Source organism: Poecilia formosa, unplaced genomic scaffold (genome assembly GCF_000485575.1).
Source record: "Poecilia formosa unplaced genomic scaffold, Poecilia_formosa-5.1.2 Scaffold33, whole genome shotgun sequence".
NCBI classification, from domain to species: domain Eukaryota; kingdom Metazoa; phylum Chordata; class Actinopteri; order Cyprinodontiformes; family Poeciliidae; genus Poecilia; species Poecilia formosa.
Genome location: NW_006799972.1, coordinates 3,339,967 through 3,352,719, shown reverse-complemented (window position 1 = coordinate 3,352,719; position 12,753 = coordinate 3,339,967). Strand labels below are relative to the sequence as shown.

The 12,753-nt window shown below is 40.4% G+C and overlaps 1 protein-coding gene across 3 annotated transcripts; it reads right to left on the bottom strand.

The window, feature by feature from the left end:
* Positions 1-6,909: 6,909 nt before the first annotated feature.
* On the bottom strand, positions 6,910-12,257 carry cmtr2 (cap methyltransferase 2). Of its 3 annotated transcripts, XM_016670344.1 has the most exons (4): positions 12,195-12,257; positions 10,205-11,209; positions 9,950-10,063; positions 6,910-9,323 (listed from the first exon to the last, which is right to left on the bottom strand). In XM_016670344.1, exons 2-4 carry the CDS (start codon positions 11,198-11,200, stop codon positions 8,280-8,282), a joined length of 2,154 nt encoding a protein of 717 aa, XP_016525830.1. In that variant the 5' UTR covers positions 11,201-11,209; positions 12,195-12,257; the 3' UTR covers positions 6,910-8,279. The 3 variants fall into 3 exon arrangements, with proteins under 3 accessions (XP_016525830.1, XP_007549970.1, XP_007549971.1); XM_007549908.2 differs by having other exon boundaries at positions 9,950-11,209; XM_007549909.2 differs by lacking the exon at positions 12,195-12,257 and adding an exon at positions 12,136-12,186 and having other exon boundaries at positions 9,950-11,209.
* Between the last annotated feature and the right edge of the window lie 496 nt (positions 12,258-12,753).

The window sequence follows — 12,753 nt, the reverse complement described above, 5'->3', positions numbered from 1 at the left end:
TTCCCCTTTTGCTGAATCACTTTTTGGACCAAGATTTCTTTCGTTCTTCAGTTTTTCCTGGAGCTTCTTTACTTCTTTCTGAGCCACAGTGAGATCAATTTCAAACTCAATGGTGAGCATCTCAATTTCCTCATGGTGTTTGGATCTCCTTCATTTCTTATTGGAGTTCCTGTATTGTGGGGAAGCACGTTGTCGTCTCATCTCTTCCCACCTGGCCTTGGTTTTTGGATTCAGCTTTCTCCAGCTTCTCCTTAACCTCTTACACCCTCAGGGGGTATAAATAAATTTAAACTTAACATTTTGGGCAAAACCTTTATGCGGAATAGTTTTTGAAAGATCAAAGCCTCTTTTAGCGGATAATAAAAAATAAAAAAAAATGTAAAGGCACGTGGAGCCTTTGTTTACAGAGCGAGCCGAGGTCCCGTGGCAGCTGGACCCACCGGTGGGTCCGTCGGGTTCTAGGGGTTAAGCTCCTGAATTTCCAGAAGCATGACCTGCTTCTCATTCCTCTCTTTTGAGACAAGGTCTTCATGAACTTTACTTCATTGATATTAATATAATGATAGTTATCTTGTGGGCTTGTAAGCATTCTCACCATCTTAGTGGCTGAATTTATTACAATACAAATATAAATATACAGGGGCGCAGTATAGTCGGGAAAAGTTATGACAATTCTAAGGGCACTGACTGACAGGAGACCCTCCACAATTTATTTATTTAATTTTTTTTCTCCATAGAATAAAAAAAAAATTGGGGCCCTGTCAATTACAAAATTAATCATATTGTGTTTTCGAAGATTGTTTTGAGCAGTAAAAATTTTATATTCCCACTGCCAGACCAAAAAACACACATCCATATTTGCCCTGAACCCCCTGGATGTGAATGAAATGGTTCGTTCCTTCTCAGTGCGCTTGATGGCGACGCTGTTCAGCTGCAGTCAGGGGCGCCACCAGGAATCTTGGGTCCCCTGACGAAAAATTTGATTGGGCCCCCACTGCGGAGCTGCTGTTACAAATTTAAAGGCTTGCAACTTGCTTACCTGGGTTCGATGCTGATACTAGCACAAAATTTACTGCTCATGAATTTTACATCTAACAGCCGCATACAGTATGCAAGTACGTTGCTTAAATTTTTTGTATTAGTTTTAGATTACTGAAATGTCTCCCCACGAGCAATAGTCATAGGCAACGTGCAAAATACACATAAAGCAATCCAGACTTCTCAAAAAATGCTATGTAGTTGCATTTTATTCAAGCTGCAGTATAACTTTAATAAAAAATATGTTTTCTCCATATTTGTTAAAGTTGTCACCATGTCAATGACAATTTATTATGAGACAGATAATCTGTGAAAACGATCAATCTCCTCCACTTCCTTCCTGAACTACTATTGCTGGGTTTCAGATGACGTAGCACCGACGTCACCCAATGCACATGGAGGGCCAGAAGTAAATTCAGCCCATTTATTTCTGTTGGTCCAGCATCAAAATGTGTGAAGACTGAGTCCTTTATGGTTGCTCCAACTGTTCAAATAGGAGCTGCTACTATTCTCCCACATGCTTCGTGTCTGGTCACGAACAGACACGAACACGGGGTTTCTGTAGATCGGTGCAAATCATTGGCCTACATTGGACCTGGATCCAATGGACAGCGACTCAACATTAACGTACAACTCCAGCATGAATTTGGGTTTACAGAAGCTAAATAAATTATTTACCAGGAAATTCAAGCTCATAAAATAACATGAGTTAGTTCATTGTTAGCGATAGGCAGTGGTGGAGAAAGTACTCAAAAAATGTAATTAAGTAAAAGTACAAATACACAGACAAAAATGTACTCTAGTAAAAGTACCACATTAACATTTGTACTTAAAAGTAAAAAAGTACTGCTTTTAAAAATACTTTTATTAAAAGTAAAAGTACTTGCTGAATGTATTACCTAATTGGTAATACAATATTAAGTGTACCTATCATGTTTAATTTTAATACATCAGTAATGTGCCATTTTAATGAGAAATGCTGCAGATAAAGCATGTTTTTATTTTCTGTAACATAGTTTAGATTAGATATGTGATTTTATGCATCATAATTTCAGGGGTGGAAACGTCTGGTCTCCTGTCCTAACATAGCATGAACTTCACTTTTTTTGCCATGACTGGCATTTATTTCGAAAGAAACCCAACTGAAAGGAGATGGAAAGAAGGTGGGTGGGGGAGGACATGCAACTGAGGATTCACTAGCAGTGTTGTAGTCAAAACTACCTAACACAAGATCAAGTCAAGACCAAGATCAAGTCAAGGCCATGTTGCACCCTGTGCAACATGACACAATAAAATTAAGTGTACCTATCAAAATTGCTTGTCAAATTGATCTGAAAGATCCACAATCCCATAAAACACCTAGATATTAAATACTTAGAGCTGAAATGAATGTAACCAGTGTCAATTCAAACTCTTCATTCTGCTTTGCTTTCATCTCTGTGCTACAATCCGCAGAGGTCTCCTGCCATCCCTAAAAAGATAACCCCCTGGACAGTTGCCCATATTGCCCATGTCAGAAACCACAACTGTCTGCACAATTAAACATAGCAATTAACGGTAAACACCGCTCAACTATGAACACTGTCCAAGGCGCAATAAGCAAGAAGTAACCAAGGAGAGAAGGAGCACCGTGACTGTTCTCACCTTGTCTGCCACCATGACAGGTGATGAAAACAATCAAAGAGCAATGAGCATGCTCTGCTTTCTGATATTCATGTCTTATTTATTCGCCAATTAAATAAATCTATATATTTTTATTAAATAAAATAAAAATAACTACTACAGTGGACGCAGAGCATCACAAGAACAAAGAACGGTTCTCAGTGAGGCTTCAGTCCTGTAGGACTTAGTAAAAATCCGTCCAGAAGAATCGGATCGTCCGTGAATGTCATATCGCTATATTGCAGACTTTGGTCAGCGTTGTCCCGTAAATGCGACATATCAGTCAACACCTCCACACAATAATTCAGCGCATGAGTGACAACTTTTTTTATGGCAGATGCAACGTCTCTGTATAGCTAGCTTTGCTAACATCATGTCCGAATAGCTTACCTTTCTTTAAGCTTCCTTTCCAAGTGACGCTAAAAGTTGGACGAAGCGCTGCTGATTTTACATGTCGCCATATCTGATGATTTATGTAGCTGAATTGACGGTTAGACAGACATCTTCTTCCGCTCAGAGAAAACCACTGCGCATGTCTTGGAGAGCCGCGAGCGAGTGAAAGGGAGAGGCGATGGGTGACAACAGACACACGGATTTAGTAAGTCACGTTAAACGTCACATTCTAAAGGGGGAGGGAGCGCGATGCGAACTTTCTAGATTTTTTTTTTCTTAGCGGGTCCACGCTGGGGCACAAACTGTAGACTCAAATTACAATTTCGTCTAAATTATTACAATTAACAACTTAATGTTTTAGTAGGCCAAAGCTTTAATAAAACTATTTATCATGCCACAACTATGGAGTTTGTTACATTGACTTAAGGCACAGATAAGTTTTCAGGTCACACAATTAGCCTGTTTAGCTTAGCTTAGCTTAACTGTACACAATCCTATAGTGCTGTTATGCTAACTCTATTCAACTCATCAATCTAAATTGAAAATTATTGAAGCATTATAGAATACAAACTATCCTCATAATGAGTATATTTAAACTGAAAACCATCCAGGAGTCTGAATGTGTCAAAAATATTGCTGCTAACTGAAAGGCCACAGAGTTGTTTAGATATTGTTCTTAAATAAAATGTCATAATTTCATAAAGGTCATCCTGGCGTTTTGCATTGCTGGATAAAACTGACAGACTGAAACCTCTAACAAGCTGGAATCCTAAATTATTCGCTGCATAATCAGATCAGATTTTTTCAGTTACTGAAAAATAATTTCAAGTCCTCATTAGAGAAAGGTTACTGGTTGCACAGACTTTTAAATAGTCTTGCTGCAGTGGTGATTAGTAATTAGCATTTTGTGGCTGCAGCCTTTTTAACATTAAATTGGTTCTGATAAGAGCCTTAGTGGGGACACCAGAGTGAAAATTGATGGTATTCAAAAACCAAATCAATTAGTTGAATTAGGAATAGAGAGAATCTCTGCAGCTCCAGATGCTTCTGTATGACTTTGTTGTCTGTTCATCCAGTTGATGTACATAAGCCGTCCATGCAGCTCATCCAGCTTCCCATCCTCTATTGAACTGGTGACTTTAGATTTTTGACCTCTGAGACAGAATCGATTCAGTTCTTAGGTACAGGAGGCCAAAGTCGGCGATGTGATCATATGCTTCACCAGCTCCAGCTGAAAATCTTTGAACTTGCTGGTTGGAGTTTGTTGCACCATTTTTTTACAGCAATACTAAGACAAAAAACGTCTGTCAGGCTGCAAATTTAGCCCATTTTTTTGGACAATAGCTCAACAGGCTTGGATTGTGCAGAGGCTGTTTGTGATTTTTCAAGTCCTATGACAGATTAAAGTCTGAACTTTGACTAGGAAGTGCTAGGAGTGCTGACCTAAAGATCCTCCAAAATAAGAAATTTGTTCCAGTCATGCAAGTTTTTATATTTCATGAATGTAAACGTAAATCTGATATGAAAAAAAATCATGAAAGCAGCTGCTTTGTGTTGTGTTTAGCTCTGAAAGTGATAGTGGTGTGCACAAGTAAGATTTTCTCACCAGTCTGAAGATGAACCCTTCCTGTCCGAAGCATTTCTGCCCAGATCCTCCTGGTCAAATCACGAGCTTGAATGAATCTTGGAGTAATTTTGGTAGACATGAAACTCCCAAAGCTTTAGAAATGACTTCATAATTATTTTTCTTTCAAGGCAGCTTGAAATCTCTTATTTTTTGCAAATTATATTTGTTAGAGTGGCCAAGACTTTAGTCTACCACTTAAATAAATGCTTGGGAACTTGGCAACAGTGCATCCTCATACTCATCTCATTTGACCAACTTTTAGCTAAAACTGAAGTGTTTATAGTAGGTTCAGGTTTTAATAACATCAATCTTTGCAGCACAGTGGGATTCACATTTTTACTTTGTCTAAATTATGCTGCTAGCTGGGGTTAGGTTGAACAAAAGTTGGAAATAACTAGTTTTAGAGAAGTTTACTGTATTTGTTTCTAGATTTACAGTCATTTTAAAGGATAGCGTCACAGGCTGAGTCAAAGGAGGCAAAGTAAACTGGATACTGGAGGGAAATTAGGGCTGGGATGCCCTTTCCCAAAATGAATATATGTGGCCGACTTCTTATTCGCAGGACACATTTCATTTTTTAATGTCACATATGACCTTTATAACTCTGTTCTCTTCCATCCATAGTGATTTAAACAGTATGCTACAGCAGCTCAGCTGAACACAATAAACTGAGTTAGATTGTGAGCTGATATTTTATAGTGTTTAGAAAAAAAAAGTTTGACTTGTTTTCTGTTTCTGGGTTCTTTCAGGAAAGTGTTTTCTTTCTGCTTTTGCTCAGAGCTGAAAGAGATCAAGCTGATCCTGACAGTGAGGTTTCCATCTGAATGCTGCTTAAACAATTTGGAAATTAATTTAGAGCAAGCCTGAATATCAGCTCTCATGTACAATATCAACCATTTAGTCTGTATTTGATTCATATCTTTAAGAAGTGTTTGAATGCGAGTAATTCTGTTTAGTTTATTTGACCTAAAAAAATAAAATCTGAGTTCATGCAAAGTTCACGAGATCACCATCTGATCACTTAATCCACAGATTTAACAGTTGTCTGTACCTGCTGCAGAGCTCAATAGAAGCACTCAGATCAGGGGTTGTTTGTCTTTTAACTCACATATTCAAATATGGCTGCAGACCAAGGAAATTAACCCCATCCACTGCAAAAGCAAAAGCTATCAGGGGTTAGCGTAACACTCAATGGTGTCTCAGATGAAGACGGAAGGAAAAACAAAAATACTTATGAAAAATACAAAATGTTCACAAAATATATCTGTTTTTATTTTGTTAAAAAAAAGTTATTTACAGCTTGTTCCTGAATTTGCTAACAGAAATGTTACATTTGGAGTCTGATGCGGAAACACGGTGAAAATTCGAAGTGGAAAATATGTTTTACTCCATTAGTCTTGGGACCATGAACCCTTCCCGTCCGAAGCATTTCTGCCCAGATCCTCCTGGCCGAATCACGAGCCTGAATGAATCTTGGAGTAATTTTGGTAGACATGAAACTCCCAAAGCTTTAGAAATGACTTCATAATTATTTTTCTTTTTTAGACGGGGCAGGGTATGTTGTTTTTGAGATCTTATAGCCTACTTCATGTTGTCAGAAAGGTTTTAGTGAAGTGATTTCCTGATATTACAGAACAACCAGTATTCAGTCATTGGTGTGGCATGACACTTTCAACCAAAAAATGTGATTAATCAAAACTGAGGAGGGATGAGATTCATTTACACTGGGCCGTACCGGTTTGGATAACTACTGTACCTTGATAAATGGAAACATTGAAAACTGTCGTTAACTTTTGTCTGCTTAATTGTTTTTAACACTAGTCTGCACGGACTCCAGATCCCAGACCAAACAATACCAGGAGAATTTTCAATAAGTGCATTTAAAATCATAATTTTAAATGTTGGTTTCATTAAATTTTATTTTTAATACTACTTTTAACCTGCATAACTGCACAACAGATCAAATCCTTACTAAGGTCACTGTGACATCAATGTGTACCATATCTCAACTGCAATGCAGCACAAATGGTAATTTGGATGTAAAATAGACAGTTTAGATGAACATTTATGGTCCTTTACATCCACAAGTAGAGCTTAATCAGAAAGATGTGTTGTCGTCGAAAGAAAAAGTAGAAAGAAAAATGTGAATTACTCACAATCAGTGTCGTTATACAAGATCACAATGTCATGTTTTCTAAAATTGTGCAGTTTTAATAAAAATACAACAGATCTCCAGAGCAGAAAACCTGCATTGACACCATTCATTCTCATGTTAATACAGATAATCTGCAATGCAGATTTAATATTTGCCCTATATGATGGAGCTGCATGAATGAATGGAAATTTTTTTTTGGGATCAGTAGTAAAAATATGAGTTTTTTCTTCTTTAAGGGTGATTAATAGTGAATGTTTTGAATATTCGGAGGCAAAAGAATTAAATATTTATTACAGTCCTGTATCGCAAACAAACAATATTTAATCAGCCTCAACAGTAGTTTATTTCAGTGCACATTTTTATTTTTTCTTAAGAAAATAAGTTATACAGACTCTTATAAAACAGAATAAACTAAACTCAGCGCTATAAGAACAAAGCCTTTCATGATAAATAAAACAGATTAGTGCACTTTGTCTTCCCCTAAGCATAAAAAAACTGAAATTAAAAGCATTAACAGGAATTTAGCATCAACATCCATGACAGCTAAAAGATCTTTAGCATCGTGGGAAGAAAATAAATCATAACAAAAACAACAGGCACTTCAGGGGGAAACACAGAGCCTTTGTTTGGTGCAGAGGATTTTATAACTGATTATTATTCAGCTCCCTTTAATCACAGATCAGTTCTGCTGATCATCTTCTGAGAATAATCTGCATTTTCAAGCCTTGCAGGTTTTAGTTCTCGCCTGCAGCTTCACATATGACAAGGAGTAAAAGAAATTTACATGGTTAAATTAATATGACACGTTGGACGCTCAAACATCAGGAGCACCGACCTGATCAGATAACCTCAAATCAATCACAGATGGTCATTTATCATGTTTGATCAAATTGTTTCAGCTCTTATGAATCTTAATCAAATAAAGGTGAATCTTTGTACTGAACAGTTTCACAAATTAGCTCAACGGGTGCAACATAATATCATCAGCTGCATCTTTTCTGCTTTGAAAAGAAAATTATTAGAGATTATAAATGTGTTCACTGTTTATTCAAAATGGGGAAAGATTCAACTTTAAAGATTGATAGTTTAAAAATTTGGTTGCGGAATTCAGTTTCAGCACTATGAAAGGCAAGCTGAATGTTAAAGTAATAATAACAATCACAATTATTCAGGTCAATATTGACCTCATGATTGTTTGGTAGTATACCTCAAACTTGGTACGATTTTGTGTATTTGCAGTGTTCTGTACATAATTTTGATTTATATAATTAAATTCAAGAAGTAAAATGTACTTTTCCCCACTGGACTGCACCTTTAGTTTTGTTTTTCTGTTTGTTGGTGTTAGAAAAATAAAAACGGACATGTCATATTGTTCTGGAGTGATAATCCGCTGCAGCCTTGGACTCAGCAAGCTGCCTCCTGCAACAGGAGGTGCAGCTTCTGCTGGGTGATTTCAGAGTTCATGGTCCAGAGGAACTCAGTTAGTCCTCCTTTCAGCAGCTCCTCCATGGGAACAAACTGCAGTACCTGTCTGTCACCTGCGTGTGTTCGGTTGTCCCCCATGTCTCCTCCTCCTCCAATCAGCTGCTGGATGCAGCTCTGCACGTCACTGAGAACCGGGAGCATCGGAACGGCCGCTTCGGGGCAGAAGCCGATGCACGTCAGCAAGGCCCCGACTCCGCCGGACGGGGGTGGACACCTGAAGGAGATGGAGCGGAAACAGGCGTGCAGGCAGAACACGGCGGCGGCGGTGACTCGAGTCAGGGCGGAAAACACCCGCAGCAGCAGGGCATCCCCGGCGCTCAGGTTTTGGAGGGCAAGCAGGATACATTGCAGCAGCTGTTGCTGGTACAGAGGCTCGCCGTCATGCAGCAGGATGCGGCCTCTTTGAGGAAACGAAGGCTCTTCACTGAAAGTCAAAACTAAATCGTTTACTTGGCTCTCAGCAGCAGCCCACGCTGCACGGTTGTCGAACACCAGACACCGCCTCTTCTCTTTGCTCCCCTCAAGACCTTTAGCTTCAGACAAAATGGAGGCAGTGCAAGCCACACTGCAGGAGCAGCAGGGGGTCACTAGAGTCCAGTCCACCGCTGCATCTTGCAGGGCTTCATTCAGGTGGTTCAACAGCGCCAAGTCACAGAATGGAGAGTTCCTGACTGCAGGCAGCGCAGCTCCAGTTACAACATACCATGAATCTACAAAGCAGCTGGAGCGGGGTCCTTCTAACACGCAGCCCAGCCCTCTGTCCTCAGTGCAGTGACTCTGTATCAGTGCAGCCTGGCAGCTCCGCCCAATTCGCTCCCTCCAGCTCAGGTTCTGCAGCTCCTTGCGCTCGTTGAAGGAGCCGGTTTGCTTCTTCTGGCCCAGAGGTCGACCCGCCGACATGCTGCAGCAGGCGGGACTCACTGTGTTCCTGGAAATCCACCGGCTCCTGGGAAGAAAGCTCACCTGCACACAGAAATACCACAATTAATATTCAGATGTGACAAGATTAACTAGTAGGATATAAACCTCTAGAAACTGGTTAAAAGTCAGGTACATGATTATTTTTGCCTGTTTTTTAAATAGTAAATCCCTGTTTTAAATGACTGCTTGCTAAATCCAAACATTCTGCTGCTGGCCATGCCAAACCAACATTTACACTCACACTTTATACACACTGCAGAAAGATACTCAATGACACAACTGTACATCTTTGAAAAGCAGAAGTAGAGCCTCCTGCACAACCAACAATAATGCAGCAAGTGGTTTCTAAGTGGTAAGACAACAACAAAACACTTGTCTTTTCTAGTAGCCATTGTGCAGCGCATACAACAGTAAAACCAGCTGACCAAATGTGCTGGAGCTCAGTTTGGGTTGCTAGGTATCAGGGCTGGGCTGAAGGGTTGGACTTAGCTTAGTTTGGAAGGTGACAGAAAAGTGCCAATGGAATGTGACTTAACAACAGGAAGGTTTTTGAAACGGCGGCAGAAAATAAATGAATTAATAAATAAAAAATAAAAAAAAAAACCCACACATTTTTTTGGCAACAAGTTTAAGCGATTGGGTTGTTTTAGAGAGCCATATGGAAGTACCTGGAAGCGCTGCAAGTATTCATGCACAACACAGTCTCTGATGTGGTCAAGCCGCTGCCTCCTCTCTGTGCTCATCCCTTCAAACAGCCGCAGGTTTTCACCGATGGTCTCCACCTGCAGGGTGTGGAAGTAGGAGCACAACTCCTCATGCTGCTTCAGAAACGTCTCTGGGATGACCGTGCTGGGGAATAGCGCCTCTCTGTCAGCCAGACTTGGGCCATAATTTCGGATCAGTTTGGAGAGCAGAGGCCTCACCTCCTCCTTGCTCTCATAGTTCAAACACACGACGTAAACCTCAGAGTTCCCGGCTTTGCTGGTGGCGGGTTTGAAGACGCTGACGGAGCGGAAGCAGCAGTTCAGCAGGTAGAGCAAGCAGACGGAGGAGTGTTCATACAGCGTGAACATCTTCAGGACGAAGGAGCCACCGGGGCTCAGCAGAAGCAGCGCTGCAGCGGCCTCGCAGTAATGCAGCGACGCCACCAGCGCCTCCTGCTCGTCCGGGTTCTCCTGACAGTCGAAGCTTCCGTCGGCCGTCACCACGTCAACCCGCCGCATGTTGGACACAAACACTTGCAGATCCAGCAGGTGCTTCTGGAGCATGATGTTCCCCGTGTTGTCGGAGCCGAAGAACCACCACGGCAGCGTGTTTGCGATCAGCCGGTCGTCTGCAATGGTTGTGCTCCCACCGTTGGCTTCATGGTACGGGTTGAGGGTGTTGGCAACCCAGCCCCAGTCACAATAGCGGGTGGACTCGTTCGTTTTCATGTAGTGGTTGAGAGCGGTGATGAATGCTCCCGGAGCTTCACAGAGATGGACAGAGTTCAGCTCCCCGTTCTGAAGCGCCTCCTTTGGCAGAAGGTCAAAGGTCCCCAGGATCTCGTAGAACTTGCACCAGGCCTGAGTGCAGATCTCTGCGTTGGCAGCCGAGCGAACGGCGGCGATCACCTTCCCGGCTCGGTTGGTGGAGTTGGTGTGTTGGTGCCACACTTGTATGTTCTTGTCACTGAGCTGGTTCTTCACGGCATTCAGAGACGCCTTCAACTCCTGTAGGTGTCGGTGGTCCTCTGCCGGGTGTTTGAGAGCAACGCTAGGGTCGGGGATGCGCCATTCCTCACCCACCGGCTTCAGAAAGGTTTTAACTTTGTTAAAGAGATCCTGGATCTCTGCCTGCGTTTCAGGATCAGACGGCACCAAGCTGCTGAAGAGCTGCTGCTGTCGGACCTTTCTTCTTGTGCCATAGCTTGAGCTCATCCTCCACACCTGTAGAGCCAAAACAATGTTATTACTATTAGGATTAAAATCCACATCTTAAACTTCAAATATATATACACAAGTCTGGAAAAAAAAATAAGAGACCACTGCAAAGTGATACATTTCTCAGAGTTTACTTTTTATAGGTATATGTTTGAATAAAATGAACATTGTTGTTCTTTTATTCTATGAGCTGCTGACAACATGTCTCCAAAAATCCAAGCAAAAATTTTGAATTTATTTGCAGAAAATGAGAAATGGTCAAAATAAGAAAAAGGTTGCAGCGCTTTCAGACCTCAAATAATGCAAAGTAAATAGTTTATATTAATGTAGAAACAACAAAACTAATTAAGTCAATTGCGATTACCAAAACTACTTATTTGCTCAAAATTACAGACGCTTCTTTTTCTTCTCGAATCATTTTCGACATTTGCAAGACACTAAGGGCATTTCTCTGAACAATTAGTACAAACAGTAAAACAGCAAGAATTACCTGCTAAATCCAGTTTCTTTCTCAAAATCCTCAATTCATCTCTGGAAATTAAATATTTGTCGATAAACACGACAGTGGCTCAGAATGAGAAGTACTTGTTTCATTGTACTTCTCATTCTGTTTGTCAAATTTATTCGTCATGTTGTCAGTATAATTGTACCTAACTTACATGGAAATACAAAGGCATTTGTAATTTGTTCACAGAAATGAGAAAACTGCTTTAATTTTGTGCACAAAAATTAAACAAGTCGTTTTGAGATTTTCATTTATGTTCTGAAAAATGTACATAAGCGACTGAGGAAAACCGTACGAGCTGCGAGGATAATGAAAACATGTCATAATTATATTGTGTGACGTCCAAGCGTGTCACAGACGGACTTTTCAAAACCCAAAAAGATTTGTATTTGTCTAAAACTTTATTCCTTCAGAGAAGCGTCTGTACCTGTCTGCGGTGTGTCAATTTCAGCTTAAACAACCTGAAATCAGAGAACAGACACTCACCCAGTTGATGTGCAGTAAGGAAGCGGAACACACCACCCACGTGACTTAAAACTCACAGTGCGCATGCGTGAAAACAAGTGGTCGTAGTTTCCTTAAAGGAGCAGCTCCGAGATTTGACCGGTTCAAAATTATGCATACCCCTGTAGCATTTGAAAAAAAACCAAAAAAAACAATTAAGATAATAAAACATTATAAAAGTTATGAATAAAATGGTGTTCTTTGCACTTTTTGATAAAAAAATGGTGTTAAAATTATTTATCCTCATGTCGAATTTCATACATTTTGCTTCATATAAAATAAAATGTAATGGTGACTCTTAGTTGTGGTGCCACAAGTTTAATATCAGACTACATTTTGTGTAAATCCTGTTGTCTGAGAACTGAAAAGCTGTATCCAGCCTGTCTATATTTTGCCACACCTGTCTATTTTACAGAGCATTCAAAGATAGTATTGTCACTTCACTGCAAGTGTTTCATGGTAGCTGGTCCGCTGATGACACTGTCATGTTGAAGCAGATGCTTTGCCAGATGCTGCGTAACTTTTAAACTAACAAACAGGG